Genomic DNA, 17,238 nt, shown 5'->3' with positions numbered 1-17,238 from the left:
TAGCAACATATGAATTAAAAGATTTTGAATTCATATTAGATGTGATTATTTAGTATGATATTGTTTACTGTTAACTCTGTAAGATCGATCTTGCAAAAAGAAGATATGCATATTGATATTGCCATAGATTAGCTTAAAGGTCTTTTTTCTTTCTTTGAAAGAAAATAGAGAAAATGGATCCATGTCTGCTATGATTTGAGCTAAAGAAATTGCAAGTTAAATGGAAATAGAACCTAAATTTCATGAAAAATGTATAGCTCGTAGTAAAAGAACAAATTTGGTGAAAATATTAGTGAAGAGGAAATTTTACCTCTCAAAGAGTCTTTTAGAATTAATTATTTTATATACATAATAGATCAAGCCATCTCTTCAATAATAATATATTTAAATAATTTCAAATGTATGATAATTTATTTAGGTTTTTGTATAATTTCAAAAAATTACAACTGTTAAGTGATTATGTTTTAAAAACTTATTGTTTTAATCTTGAAAATACTTTAAAACATGATACATTTTTTGATATAGATATAGATTTGTTTTGAAAGTTGAGAATTGAGAATTTTAAACAAGTTTTTCAAGGTGAAAAAATACTGCTTAATTATTTGAAAAAAAATTGATTCTTTTCCAAATGCATATATTACTTATAGAATATTATTAACAATATTAATAACAGTTGCTTCTGTAGAAAGAAGTTTTTCAAAATTAAAATTGATAAAAACTTATTTAAAATTAACAATGATACAAGAAGATTAAATGAACTAGCTATATTGTTTATTGAAAAAAATATATTAGCAAAATTAGAATATAAAAATTTGATCAATAATTTTGCATCTAAAAAAATTAGAAAAATTGATTTTAAATAAATAAATTTTAATAAAATTAATACATGTATTTAACCTTAAATTTTTTGAAAAGTCTAATTGAAACAATTCCCCTAAAAACCCATAATTGATTGAGCCGTTACTGTCTACAAGACTCTAAAAATAAAGACACCAAAATGTACATTGTTAGTCACTTGTATTTCTATTATTTTCATTTTTCATGAAACTTCTCAAGTTGTGATTTGATGGTTAATAATTTGCTTCATCTTGTGTCAAAAAAGAGAGGCTCCCCGAACAAGCCCCCACCAACTAGAGTCTAATTTTGTATGCGCATGTGCTTATGAATTGCACATTGATGTAGTATGTTATCACTGTGTCAAAAAGGACAGGCTCTGACTCCCGGACAGGCCAATACCGACTAGACTATTTTTTCAAACGCATGTGGCTCATGCACCGCACTACAGTGTAATGCAGCAAAATTAAGAAGAAAAAAAATGAAATACGTTGTCTCTCTTTTATGAGAAATTCTAGAATATGTGTATTTAAATTTTTTATAACCACTAATTATATATCAGTTCTTTCAAATAAATGTACTTATATTATAAAATTATTTATTTATTATATTAATGACATAATATCTGAAATGTATTTTAAAATTTCCTTTCTATCCTTCTTGTCATTTTCGACTATTAGTCAATGCAGTGGCATTTTACAAGCTGATATGGTGCCTCACAAAAACTCTTTTGTTTTGAGTTTGATGATCCTTAGGAAATGGCACAAATATCTCTTCTAATGGTATTTTACAGGCTGTTGATGAAAAGTAGCATGTGTTTTGGAAGACTAATGGTATTTGCATTTGTTTGCAAATTCTAGTAAAGTCAGGCTACACAGGATTTTTCAATAAAAACTTGTTTAATTTCTATATTTTGAGGTTAATATCTTTTTAGTCACTATATTTTTAGAAGTGTTTCAAAATATCCCTATTATTAAATTATTGACATCCTGCCGCTATTTTTTGTTCATTTTCGCTTGTTTTTATATACTACCCTCTTACAATAATGTTTATTTTTTGGATATTAATAAAAAGAAAAAAAATTAAATTATCTATTTAATCCCAAAAAATTAATGTTGAATACTCTACTGAGGAATTACTATATTAATGTCCAAAAAAATTGGTAATTTTTTTACAATATTAATTTTTTTTAACATACATTAATTTTCCAGAAAAATTAATATATATTTTATTTTTAGGGTTAAATTGATAATTTAATTTTTCATTTTTATTAATGTTAAAAAAATTATTGTAAGAGAGTAATATTATAAAAGCAAGATAAAAGAAACAAAAAGTAATGGTAGAGTATCAATATTTTAACGGCAAGGAATTTTAAGGTATTTTTAAAAACATAAGGATTAAAAAATATACAAAACTCAAAATATAGAGATTAAAATACCTTTTAAGCATTCTTTTTGGTGCAAGCACATGCTTCTAAACGTTTTTGTTCACTGTGACTATTATAAAGAAATATCGACATCGTTGATTATTGTAAACACATGCATTAGCAAGTTAGAATTCCCTCATGAAAAAGTATGACTATTTTTTGCCTCCTGATTTGGACTATTAAGACTTAAAAATTAAACTCTTTCAAAACTCAGAAAAAAATGAGTAAGAAAAATAAATCACATGAACTTCTCCTCTGCCTATATATATGTATATTTATATATAAATAACCTCGTGCATCACCACAAACCATAGAATAATTTGAGAATCTTTGCCAAGTATAACTGTAAGCTAGCTTACACTACATCTGTATATCCAATGTCTTCTTCCATTAATCCCTTAACCTTGGTTACCTCTGTAAATGGTTTCAAATGTCTTCCTCTTGCAACAAATAAAGCAGCCATCAGAATCATGGCAAAAAATAAGCCGGTCCAATGCCTTGTCAGCGCCAAATATGATAATTTGACAGTTGATAGGAGATCAGCAAACTACCAACCTTCAATTTGGGACCATGATTTTTTGCAGTCACTGAATAGCCACTCTACGGTATTCATTATTATTATTATTACATATTAATTTCCTTTGTTCATTTCAAATTGGCACCATGAATAGCTAAAAACAAAATGCTGTGCGTGTACAGGATGAAACATACAAAAGACGAGCAGAAGAGCTGAAGGGAAAAGTAATGACAACAATTAAGGATGTAACCGAGCCTCTGGATCAGTTGGAGCTGATTGATAACTTGCAAAGACTTGGATTGGTTTATCGTTTTGAGACTGAGATTAGGAACATATTGCACAATATCTACAACAATAATAAAGATTATGTTTGGAGAAAAGAAAATCTGTATGCAACCTCCCTTGAATTCAGACTACTTAGACAACATGGCTATCCTGTTTCTCAAGGTACATTTCATTAATTCGCTTCCTTCTTCATGCACATGCATGATCTGAATACTTGAATCGATCTCTTTGTTTTTTTTTTTAATTATTTAAATGTAAAGAAATGGACGAAACCCAAATCAGTTTTATAACTCTCTATCTCCTGAGGGTTCGAACTCGAAAAGGGCGCCGCTGGGGATACTTCAATCATTTTCTAATTAATATATGGATGCAAAATTTTTGACGAATGCAACTTTTTTTGGTTGAATGCTGCAGAGGTTTTCAATGGTTTTAAAGACGACCAGGGAGGCTTCATTTGTGATGATTTCAAGGGAATACTGAGCTTGCATGAAGCCTCGCATTACAGCTTAGAAGGAGAAAGCATCATGGAGGAGGCCTGGCAATTTACCAGTAAACATCTTAAAGAAGTGATGATCAGCAAGAGCAAGGAAGAGGATTTATTTGTAGCAGAACAAGCGAAGCGTGCACTGGAGCTCCCTCTGCATTGGAAAGTGCCTATGTTAGAGGCAAGGTGGTTCATACACATTTATGAGAGAAGAGAGGACAAGAACCACCTTTTACTTGAGCTCGCTAAGATGGAGTTTAACACTTTGCAGGCAATTTACCAGGAAGAACTTAAAGAAATTTCAGGGTATCTATGCCTTGATTTCATAACTGATATATATTCCAAAGATTTGATTTTATCGAATAGATAACTTGTACAATTTAATCATATGTATATTAAATTATTCTCAAGTGCAGCCTCCGCCTTTTACAGCAGTATAAAGGCGCCAGCCTACACTTTATATAAATGTATATTAAATTATGCCAAACGTTTGCATTAAAGAATCTCGAACTAGAAGATGACTCTATATGTAAATGCATTGTAAAGCCACAAGTCACGTGCTTTATAAAATGAGAATGCTTGTATCAGAGAAATATTCTTCAGAATTCCAGACAGAAAGCTGATTCTATATATACAGATATATAAAACATGTGTCGTAATATTCGTTTTAATTTTCCTATGAAGGTGGTGGAAGGATACAGGTCTTGGAGAGAAATTGAGCTTTGCGAGGAACAGGTTGGTAGCGTCCTTCTTATGGAGTATGGGGATCGCGTTTGAGCCTCAATTCGCCTACTGCAGGAGGGTGCTCACAATCTCGATAGCCCTAATTACAGTGATTGATGACATTTATGATGTCTATGGAACATTGGATGAACTTGAGCTATTCACTGATGCTGTTGAGAGGTTTGTTGGCAAATTAATAATTCAACTGCTACCTAGCTGCATGGTACTTCTCAATTTATTAATAGACCGTTTATGTGATTTTTTTTTTCTTGCAGGTGGGACATCAATTATGCTTTGAAGCACCTTCCGGGCTATATGAAAATGTGTTTTCTTGCGCTTTACAACTTTGTTAATGAATTTGCTTATTACGTTCTCAAACAACAGGATTTTGATATGCTTCTGAGCATTAAAAATGCAGTACGTGAAATATTAATTTGACCTCTCTCCCTGTTCCTTTCCTTTGATTTATCCTTTTTAAATTACGACGTTCTTTTTTTCTCAAAAATTATAAACCGTAACTAGTTGTATATTTTCTGTGCCATGTGCATCAGTGGCTTGGCTTAATACAAGCCTACTTGGTGGAGGCGAAATGGTACCATAGCAAGTACACACCGAAACTGGAAGAATACTTGGAAAATGGATTGGTATCAATAACGGGCCCTTTAATTATAACGATTTCATATCTTTCTGGTACAAATCCAATCATTAAGAAGGAACTGGAATTTCTAGAAAGTAATCCAGATATAGTTCACTGGTCATCCAAGATTTTCCGTCTGCAAGATGATTTGGGAACTTCATCGGTATGTCTTTTTTTATTTTTTATTTTTAGACGACAGCAATTGAATTAATCCTCTATATATGAATTGATTGTATTTTTTTTTTTCCCCGATAATCATCAGGACGAGATACAGAGAGGGGATGTTCCGAAATCAATCCAGTGTTACATGCATGAAACTGGTGCCTCGGAGGAAGTTGCTCGTGAACACATCAAGGATATGATGAGACAGATGTGGAAGAAGGTGAATGCATACACAGCCGACAAAGACTCTCCCTTGACTCGAACAACTACTGAGTTCCTCTTGAATCTTGTGAGAATGTCCCATTTTATGTATCTACATGGAGATGGGCATGGTGTTCAAAACCAAGAGACTATCGATGTCGGTTTTACATTGCTTTTTCAGCCCATTCCCTTGGGGGACAAACACATGGCTTTCACAGCATCTCCTGGCACCAAAGGCTGATGATGAATTATAATGCATGATGCGTTGCGAATTCCCAGAGAGTGCAGTTTCAGTTGATGTTGGCCTCCGCTTTTCTTTCTTCTGAGGGATCTCTTTTCGATAATAAAATAAATTCCCTCATTCATCAAGGTTTATAAATGAAAAAGAAATGATATATATATATGTTACTTTTATTGAGAATAAAAGTCTTCAGGATATGCAAATACTTAAGTCAGGCTCATTCTAATTCCTACAAGATAATTATTTGCTAGCTAAAACATGAGAACGGCTGAATTTGTTCTGCATGCAGTTATACTTGATTATTCAAGGATGGTTCATAGCATTTTTAGCACAAGGGATACTTTCAGTATCCATGCATACGGCAAATCATACTCACGAAAAATGGCAATGTGCAGCTAACAGTGACAAACGCAACCCGCAGTCTGTTAAATGAGGATAGAAATTAGAGCGGTGGCACTTAAAGAAAAAAGTTACAAGAATCAAAAAGTAAATATAACCAATTAAAAAAAAAAAAGAGTTCCTAATGTGAGGAAAAATTGAAATGGAGAAAAACCCTAATCCACCTATGGCTGACGATCGTTCCACAAAGAAAGCAAGATTTAAGGCTTAAGGGGAAGATGGTGACAATCCTCAGCCTCCTTCCTTTCGTGATAAACTGATGTCAACACAAGGGTGGATGAAGGAGTGTTTTTTGATAGCGGGGAAGATTTGGTAGTTGAACTGGAAGATGTAGTTTTTGAGTGTGCAGCCTCTTTCCTTTCACTCCGTTTCTTTTTCACAGAAAGTACATGCTCAACTAATGAAACCATGGCAATACACGGTGGTGTTCAAGCTTTGGGGTCGTCGCATAGTTTACCGGACGCTGTGCAACAGCTTGGAAGCCATCTGGAGCTCGACCCAAGGGTTTTCTGTAATTGACCTTGAAAATGATTATTATCTTGTTCGTTTCAGAACAGAGAGGGATGTGGAGTTCGCTTTGACGCAAGGCCCTTGGATTATTCTGGGGCACTATCTAACAGTGAAGCAATGGACTCCCCATTTTGATAGTTCGGCAGCAGTGATTGAATATGTTATAGCCTGAATCCGCTTACCAGGCATGGCCCTACATTACTACAATACGAAAATTCTCCCGAATGTTGGGAGAAATTTTCGGGAGAGTTTCTAAAATTGATTACAACACTGAATCCGCATCCAGAGGCAAATTTGCTCGTCTTGCTGTTGAAATTGATCCGAACAAGCCCTTAATTTCTCAATTTTTACTGGATGGCAAGCTACAGAAGGTGGAATATGAAGGACTCCCTAATATTTCCTTCCTATGTGGTAAATATGGCCATAGCAAGGACATCTGCCCTAATCGAACGGAAGAAGATCATGCCTTAGGAAACCAGCCACATCTGGACGGAGCTAACGAATCTGTTGAAATGAACTCAAACTGGGTAAACGATTTGTCGTTTAGAGGTTTGGAAAGTCAAGTGACATGTTGTTTCAATTGGTCATGGATCCAGAACCGACAACTTGGTGCTGTCGTCCAAGATCATTAAACTCTCACGTGACTAACATAAGCTTGTTTTAAAGCTTAAACGGCATGCCTTATCGTCGTTTAAGGAAGGCTTTAAGTTGCACGTGAAAGGCTCGTGGTCAAGCAGTTAAGTTTGTTAGTTTTGGAGGGAATCTTCTAGATCTGTAACGCCAGTAGCAGCTGATATATATGTTGGTTATGATTTCATCTAGATCTATCGAATTGAGAGTGATAAGGAAGCCTTAGAGAGAGTGGAACTTTTTTGAGTGTTCTCTGTATTGGGCTTATCATCTCTGTAACCTTTGAAGCTTAATAAAGTGGCTCCCTGAGTTTGTTTTCTCCAGTGGATGTAGGCACTGTAACAGGTGCTGAACCACTTAAATTGTTTTGTATTATTTATTTTTTGTGTTGTTATTCTTTGATCTGGTGAGTGTTATGACTTGTGTTGATTTGGTTCTTAATCTTGGAGTCTGAATTAGATCTAGGGGGCAAGATTAATTCGACATCAAAGGGTTTGTTTCACAACAGAATCACCGATGCAGGACGTCGGGGAGGGATATGGGAATTTGCCTAGGTTTGGTGTAACACCCCAAAAATTACCCATGAAAACACAAGGGTAAAATTGGAATGAAACCTCATATCATTTATTCTTATTAATAAATCTCAAGATAGACAATCATTATTAATACTTCAACTGAATCCTTACATAAAACATGTAAAATAAAGCCTCCAAAGAAAAATCTCTAATTCAAAATAAAAAGTCTAGCCAAATTTAATCTTTAAAGCAACTCCAAAGATCCACTAAGAAAAATTCTCCATCTAAGCACCCAAGCCACATTTCTAATCAATCTGCAAAATATTAAAGACGAGGGGTGAGTCGTCAACTCGGTCACCAAATCCATGCACAATATTTAAAAACCTTTGTCGTATACCTTTAAACATTTTATAACAACATCTTCATTTAGCATAAGGGGTGGATTCATGTAAAAACATTAAAAACATTAAAACATTCATAAAAAAAACTTTAAAATATAAACATTTGGTAGCTCATGCCTCGTAGTCATCATCATTCATCATTCATCATTCATAATTTAGGGTGTTATACCCCACATTATTCCTCATTCAGGGTACTATACCCCGCATTGTTCATAATATCCTTGTGCACAAGATCATCATCATACCAGCAAGCTGGCCATAACATTACATAACATCATAACATTTGCATTGTATACATTACGATGGACTATGAGCCAAAACATTTTTGAATCCACCTTACATCCTTTCATAAATAGCATTTAAAGTCTTATAAAACATTTAAGAACATTTCTTTGATCATTTAATTCTTTTAGAAAATTCTTTAAGAAAACATTTTGTTTAAGAAAACTAATTTCTTAAGAAAAATTCATTTTAAAACACATTTTTATAAATTCATTTAAAAGTGTTTTTATTTTACAAAATTCATTTAAATATTTTAGAAATCAATTTTGTAAAAATCTCCATTTAAACATAATTCATATGACATAAATCACATTTATTATAAAGCACATCATGCATGAATCTACTTACCTCGATCCGCAACAATCAACTCAATACCTTAAGAACAAACCAACGAGCTCACCCATATCCTATAATCATCACAAAAATATCTTTATCAATATCATCTCGAACCTTAAACATAATTTGAATCATCCTTAATTCATAGCCACTTATACTAGCTCAATACTTATTCATAATCTAGACATAAGTATGAGTATCTTGCACATGCTGATTTTTAATAAAATATACACATGTCCGAAAACCACGAAAATTTACAAAGGCACTGTGAACATGCATAGCATTGCATACAATATTTCACAAAGATCAGCACAAGTCAAAATCGAGTCAGAATATTGACCTTTCACCAAAGTAACAAAACTGCCCAGCATTGACCAAAACAAACCTTTACCACTTAGGAAATTCATAAAATATTCTTTAGTAATCGAAATAATATGTTTCTTTTTTTTTTTCTAATTACAGAAGACACATTCAGAAAGCATATAATTAAAATTCATAATTTTTGGACTCCTGAAACTATTTTAAAACGTTTTATTTTCCGAGAACATCTAACCTGTCCAGAAAATTCCAGATTTGAAAACAGAATTTCATTGTAAAATCCTAACATGGCATGTAATATTCATAAATTAGCCTAACTGTTACATGTTTCAGCTTCTGCAATTCTGGAAAACAGTTTCTAGATTTGCAGCAGCCACATGTTATGATTTTTAATAATTTAACCATAAAGAATAAAACTACGAAATTAAACATGCAAGCATAGGAGACATAGATCTGTTGATACAAAAATCGCCATACTTTTTAAGGATGTGTAACTTTATAGAAAAATTTCTAGAATTGAGAACCACTGCTTAAAATCAGAATTTTCCAGAACTAGTAACCCAACTTCGAAAACCCATAACAATTTGCATACTCAGATGATTTCAACACAAAACCTATCAATGGAAAGCTTATGATGTCTAGTTCCATGATATGTAAGCATATTTATTTGATTCTAAGTAAAGAAAACGATTTCAAGCAAGGAATAGAGACTATTCATATCATCACAACATTACAAATACACATATATTACCCAAATCATACTACAAGTAATTAAAGGCAAACAATTTATAAAAATAAATCATAAAAGTCAAAGAAATACTTAATACCTTAAGGCAAACACTAAGAAAAGAAGTTATAAAACTTTCTTTTCCTGCTCCAAAGACTTATGTTTCTCTCTTTTTTTTTTCTAGGGTTTGTAACAGTGTAAAAAAATAAAAGACGGCTTAAAAAGATGGCTTCCTCTTAAATATTTGATAATTATTAATTTTTTTTAATAAAAACTAACAACTTACGTAACTTATTTAAAGCAATTTGATAAATTTTACTCTCACACAAATATTCAATAATAACTATCCTACTCAATTTAATAAGGGAAAAAGAGGAAAAAAATAAATAAATAAAAGTGGGCGTTACATTTGGTCCCTGGATGGTTGTGGCTAGAAAAGGCAGGTCTCGTGTAGAAAAGGCAAAAGAGCTCACCTGGGATTCTGAACGTGATCAGCGGGAGTATTTTGGAAAGTAATCACGCTTCGATGTCCTAGCTAGCGTTGATGATGAGATTTCTAACCATGGCTTGAATAAGGAATCTTTGGTTACCAAGAGTATCCATATGCCAACTCACGAAGAAAGTAACCGGCCTTTCCCTTCCAATAATAAACAAAAGAAAACAAAAAGCTCGACCCGCTTCTCTAACCATCCACGTGAGGACACCTCCAAACATGGCCTTCCTATGGTCCACCATCCTATAGCCTCTAGCTCAAAACACATGCACTCCCCTGGCTTCCTACGTAATAAAACCAAGGCCCATGCAAACCATGCAAACCATCCACATCTTTTGTCTAATCTCCCAAAGCCAACCGTTGTACCCACAAAACTCAATCCTGCGAACCACTTTGCCATCTCTTTCCTCCCTGAAACGAACACTATTAACCTTCATGTTGGTACCAATCCTAGTGAGCCCATGTTGGCTAATCCGAACATGGACGATTTAGTCCAACTCTCCAATTCAATTGGAGATCCCCCTGATGGTAAGTTCTTGGTTGACCGGGCGGATATGGAGGATGAAGAAGATGTTGGAGAAAAATCAGTTTTTTAAATAAAAAAAAACTTTTTAGGGTCGATCTTATACAATATATAAGAATTCGTAATCTAAAAATCGTACCTTGAAAATCTGAGAAGATGAACAATCTTTGCTTTTTCCGCTGAAGTGAAACTAGGCTCCTAGATTACGATCCGTCACCACCACGCCTGTTAGATCACGATTTGTCACCACCACACTTGTTAGATCAAGAACTGTCACCAATGATTTTCCAGGTTATGACTTAGGTTTTATTTGCACTTGATGTGTGGATGCCTTTATCACCACTAAAACAACTAGCACGAGAAAATTTTTCTCTCAAAATTAGAGAGAAAAATCTTTTTATCTGATCTGTATAAAGTAGCTGCTCCACCTTCTTTTGGAAGAGTATAAGCCCTTTTATATCTCTATCTAGTGGAAACCCTAGGCTCTATTTTTTTAATATTATTTTATTATATTAAATCAAGTTTGATTTAAATTAAAAATAATAAACCAAAAGTAACGTTACTTCTTTCTTGTCATAAGGGCCCACCTTGTAAAATAACACAAGGCTCCTTAGACACAAGTACATTACATGGAGCCGCTCACTAAATAATATATTTAGGCTTTTAACCCAAATAATTAGTTATCTTACTTATTAATTCAGTAGTGGCGCAGTCAATTAAATGAGCTAACCTAGAGATCATTTGGGAACAAACAATAGTGACCATAATAATTGGTAGTGTCGTTAAGGTGCACCAAATTTAAAACCTTACCACTAATATAAATAATTAGTACAAAGCGAGTAAGGATTGATCCCACAAAGACTATGTAGTTATATTTATTATCAACTCTAAAGTAAGATTTAAAATAAAATAATAGTAGTAATAATAATAGTAATAATAATATAAATTAATCTAACTAAAGAAAATGCAATTATAAATAAAAAGTAGGGGTGGGCAAAATCGGGTTCGGGTCAACCCGATCGGGTTTCGGGTTAGACAAGGAACAATCCGAACATAACCCGAATTAATGACCCGACCCGAACTGACCCGAACGTAGTTCGGGTCGGGTCATTAATTTGGGTTATATTCGGGTTGGATTTAAAACGAGTAGGATTGAGTTCGAGTCAATTCGGGTCAGTTCGGGTCAATTCGGGTCGGTTGAAATCGGGTCAGTTCGGGTCAATTCGGGTCAGTTCGGGTCGGTTTAAATCAGGTCAATTCGGGTCAATTCGGATCAAATTCGGTTAATACAATTTTGATCTCTTTTTTTTTCCTATTATTGTCGTTTTTTATGAAAGTTTTAAGACATTTTTCTTAATTGTAGTCATTTTTACTAATTTTCAACTGAAAAAAAGAAAAGAAAATGTTATTAATTCAAATGAATAAAGTTAAAAAGCTATAATAGGATTATTTGCCTATTGGCTTGGACTTAGAGGGTAGAATTAGGACTATTATTTGCTCAATCAACAAAATCCAAAGTTCTAAACTTAATAAAAGTTAAAATTAATACAAACTTACAAAGTCCAAAGCACAATTTCCAAATAAAAACTTACACCATTTTCATATATTCTTTGTGCTTGATTGTTAATTTGTTATAGTCTAATTCACTAAAGAGAGCCAACGATAAAAAATTAATAATAAATTAAATAAAAACAAAACCCACCAAATCACCAATCATCAATATTCAATTCCTTTTTATATATGACCAAAAAATAATTTCTGATGAGCTCAATAATTAACAAAATTTCCTTGATTTTATTACTAATATTTATAAATACATAATTAGTTAATTACAACAATTAAATAATAACCATTAAACAATTACTCAATTACATAATAAAGTAATAAATTATTTAGCACATATATAATTAATTAATTATATAGTGTATATATAGTTATATACTTATATACCGTGAGGCGTGAAGTTGAACTGAAGGAAAATTAAAAGTCTGAAATGACTTGGGAACTTCAATAAAGTTGAAGGCTTGAAGGCTTGAAGCTTGAAGCTTGAAACTTCAAAATGGAAGGTGGAAACCGGAAAGCTTCAAAATCGGGTTCGGGTGGAGAGGATTCGGCCTTCAAGCAGTAGATCGGTGGCCACGGCTCACGGCTGGACGGACGGGATTTCACTTGGCAGCAGATTGCGGAGATGCGGACGGCTCACGGCTGGTTGCGACTTCACTTGGTAGCAACAGATCGTGATTTCTTTAGCAGTTGGCAGCAACAGATCCGTCTTGTGGTGGCTGGTTGGTGGTTGCAGACTTGCGGGTTGCGGCTGCCTTGTTCTATTGTTAAGTTGTTTGTGTTTGTTTAGTTGTTTGAACTTGTGAGTTGTGGCTGACAGCGTGTGTATGAGTGTGTGTTAGGTTTGCGAGTGAATTGTTGAGACTTGAGTGGCTATGCAGCGTGTGTGTGTGCTATGCAGCTCGTGTGTGTTCTGTTCTGTCTTGTTTTGTTCTGTCATTCTGTGTGTGTGCTGTGCAAGTGTGCAGCTTCAGCTTGTGACTTGTGTAGTTGTGTTGTGTGTGTGCAGCGGCGTATGTGTGTGTGCAGCGGCGTATGTGTGTGTGGGCTGTGTGGCTGTGTGCTGTGTAGCTTGTGACAAGTTATGTGTGTGTGTGTTGTGCAGCAGCCGAGCGAGCAGCGTATGTGTGTGACTTGTGTAGTTGCCGTTGAGTGTTGACTCATTGACTGTGGGCCTGTGGCTTAAACTGTTAAAGTGTTAAACATCTTCTTCAGTTCTTCTTAAATTTGTTTATTGCAAGTTTGCTGCTACTGTTAGTGTTAACTTAAGTGATTGAAAGTTTGAAAGTGAAACCATTGCTCTGTGTGTATGCAGTGTTAGACACTTAGACTGTTAGCTTACGTTTTTTTTTTTTTTTTAGAACCCGATCGGGTATTCGGATCGGGTCGGGTTTGACCCGATCCGATCACAACCCGATCGGGTTTGTAAATTTCAAACCGATCGGGTTTCGATCTCGACCCGATCCAACCCGAACCCGAAATTTATCGAGTCGGGTCGGGTCGGATCTGGTAAAATGCCCACCTCTAATAAAAAGGGGGTTTATGAATTTTTAACTAAATAGTAAGAAGTAAAGAAATTTAAACTACGAACAAGAATTTAATAAAAACTCTAATTAAAAGAGAAAGAAATAATAATGATGAAAACTTTGGTTAAAGGATCATTCGCCACCACCACACATGCACATAATATATCAATTCTATTATCAATTTATATTGAAACTATCAACCGTAGACAATAATAAGCCTGTTAGTCTCAATCTTTCCTTAGTGTGTTGTTAGGTAAAACAAGCTCTTCACCTAATCTCTAACCATTAAATAATTTAAAACAAGCTCTTTAAATTTAAGATAATGGAAGCATTAAACAGAGAAAGATATTAGGTTGATTTAGGCAATAAACACACAAGCTTGGATTATTTAACCTAGGTTATGTTCTTCAATTGAAATCACTAATTCCAACCTGCTACTAATGATTAAAATATCAAGACAATTACAGATCAAGAATTTTAATCTAGCAATAAAATTTATTCAAGTCCTATCTAATTGGCCACTCAAATAAAACAAGAATAAACCATGAACATTAATTATAGAAGAGTATAAACAATCTCAATTAAATAAATTGAATGATAGAATTTAAATTTAATTGCATAGCATGTTTAGGGTTTTGAATTCACCCTCAACCAAATAAAAATTTAGCCTAACATAATTGAATTGGGAATAAGAGAATTGACAAAACCAATCATGGAGATTAATTCAAGCGGCTGCCTTTGCTTTAACTTAATTCCAGCTGCTGATTTTTTTCTTCTCCTTGCGGCTGTTGATTTTCCTTTGCCCGAATTGCGTCTGCACACCTCTTTCTCGCTCTCTGGCAGCTCTCCTTTTATAATGCTAGTTGACCGAATTCTTCTCCAACAAGTCTAAAGAAATCCTTTTTCAATTCTAATTGAAATCCTTTTCCAATTTAACACCACAAAAAACCATTAATTCCAACTTTTGAAAGTCAATTGCGGGCCCGTTTAAATTGCTTTCCACTTTTGCAATGCCATGCACGTGCACTCCAATTGCCAATTGGAAAAATTAAATCTTTTAATTATTCAACATTTCTCAATTGGATTAATTGCTTTGATTTCTTCCACTCGGTTCTATCGATTCTGGACTGTATTTTTGTCTTCCAATTTAATCTTTATTCCTTCTCAATTTGAATTTCTTCATGCCTTTTTTTAATCCACAATCTCCAATTAATTCTCTATTCAATAAAATAATACAATTAATTAAAAATAAGAAATAAAATAACTAGTAAATATATAATAAAAGGGTAAAATATGTATATTAATTAATTCCCTATTCAATTAAAAATTAACTAAAATAACTAGAATATTTAAGATCAAAACAAGAAAAAGACGGAGAAATTAATAACAAAATATATGAAAAATATGCACTTATCAATAATTAGGTTTATAATTAAACTAGCCCAATTATTTAATTTCAAATCTACTCTACTAAAAGATTGGAACTGACCTCCATAATTGTATGCTCGAATAATAATTCGTCCTAAGCCACATCGATTTCTTTACTGCATAATTTTTTGTACCACATCGTTAATTAAATCGATATCTCAACTGTCTAATCGATTTACTTACATCTTATTCCTTGATACTTACTAGTTTTCTCTAATGATAATTGTCAACAGACTAAATATGTTGACACACTCTGGCCAGAGAATTCTATGATCAAGTGACGAAAACTCATCAAGAGATGTGCTATACAAATTCTATATTGTTAATCTATAACTCCAATACTCATAATTCCTCCCACCAAGATACCGGGTAATCTTGACCACAGTTGTGTGTCGTGCCCATTGGTAACTCAAATGGAATAACAATTACAATCATGAAATCATAACTAACTCAAGATTAAGATTACAATAAAATCAATGCCTATGAGATTTAATAAGTCTGACAGTTATTTCAAGGTTAATTAAATCTCATATGTGATCATGTTCAATGTAGTTGTACTACATCAATAAATTCATACATGATTAAGATAAATCTTTCAATGAATTCATTACAGTTTATACTTAAATAAAGTGCCCAACTTTATTTATCAACTGCGAACTAAATTTATTTAATCATAAGATAACTTGTATTTATGTCTTCTGTGAATCCACATAGTGATCACATAAATACATATAATATGATTAAATGGATTTTAATCAAAATATTAATGCAATTAAGATATTTGAATAAAATACCTCATTTATTATATTAATCAGAAAAATTATTTATTACAATTAAATAAACACATATGCTTTTAAAGAGCATATTTTCCTAACAATCTCCCACTAGCTCTCAAAGCATATTTGGCATCTCACGCATGCCCATGGATTCTAAGTGCAAGTTAAAAGGTTTCCCAGGTATGGCCTTAGTAAAAGGATCTACCAAGTTTTGCTGTGCCGCAATCTGAGTAACCTCTACATCACTTCTCTGCACTATATCCCTTATAAGATGATACTTCCTCTCCATATGTTTTTGTTTCTTGTGGTTCATTGGTTCCTTAAATTGGGCTACCGCACCACTATTATCGTAAAATAGTTTAAGGGGTGCAGTTACAGCAGGTACCACCTCAAGATCTTGTAGGAACTTGCGGAGCCATACAGTTTCTTTTACGGCTTCGGATGCAGCCACATATTCAGCTTCAGTTGTGGAGTCTGCGATACAAGATTTTTTCACACTCCTCCAACTAATAGCTCCATTTCCCAATGTAAACACATAGCCGGAAGTTGATTTTCTGGAATCCTTATTTGACATAAAGTCAAAATCAATATAACCCATTGGAATGAGTTCATCACCAGAATACACAAGCATATAATTTTTAGTTCTTTTCATATACTTTATTATATGCTTGACCGCAGTCCAGTGTTCAGGTCCAGGATTAGATTGATATCTACTAACCATCCCTACTGCAAAACAGATGTCTGGCCTAGTGCAAAGCATGACATACATGAGACTTCCCACATCTTCTGCATAGGGAACTCGTCTCATTCTCTATATCTTTTCAGATGTTTTAGGTGATTGATCCTTTTTGTATGAATCCATCTGGTTGCTACATGTAGATGTCTTCTTCAAGATGCCCATTAAGAAAGGCAGTCTTGACATCCATTTGCCAAATTTTATAATCTAGCACTGCAGTAATGGAGAGCAGAATCTTAATGGATTTAAGCATAGCAACTGGAGAAAAGGTTTCCTTATAATCAATTCCCTCTTTCTAAGTAAACCCTTTGGCTACTAATCTTGCTTTAAATATTTCCACCTTTCCGTCTACTCCTCTTTTTCTCTTGTAGATCCGTTTGCACCCTATAGGTTTTACCTCATTTGGTGCCTCTACAAGTTCCCAGACTTTATTGGAGTACATAGATTCCATTTCTTGGTTCATGGTCTTTTTCCAAAATTCAACATCTCTATCTATTATAGCTTCGTTGTAGCTAGTAGGATCTTATACATGTTCATCTGAGATAGCCGTATAGGTTTCTCCCAA

At 33.6% G+C, this 17,238-nt stretch overlaps 1 protein-coding gene across 1 annotated transcript; it reads left to right on the top strand.

Moving 5' to 3' along the window:
- The first annotated feature begins 2,575 nt into the window (after positions 1-2,575).
- Positions 2,576-5,715, top strand: LOC102612861 ((R)-limonene synthase 1, chloroplastic-like). The gene is given in 8 exon segments (XM_052440761.1): positions 2,576-2,865; positions 2,960-3,224; positions 3,477-3,852; positions 4,231-4,449; positions 4,545-4,686; positions 4,821-5,069; positions 5,169-5,495; positions 5,497-5,715. Coding segments are annotated over 8 exon segments (1,833 nt in total). The 5' UTR covers positions 2,576-2,637; the 3' UTR covers positions 5,524-5,715.
- The last annotated feature ends 11,523 nt before the right edge of the window (positions 5,716-17,238 follow it).

The sequence above is a fragment of the Citrus sinensis genome, chromosome 5, assembly GCF_022201045.2.
Source record: "Citrus sinensis cultivar Valencia sweet orange chromosome 5, DVS_A1.0, whole genome shotgun sequence".
Taxonomy (NCBI): Eukaryota; Viridiplantae; Streptophyta; class Magnoliopsida; order Sapindales; family Rutaceae; genus Citrus; species Citrus sinensis.
This window is presented reverse-complemented; position numbering and strand designations above follow the sequence as displayed.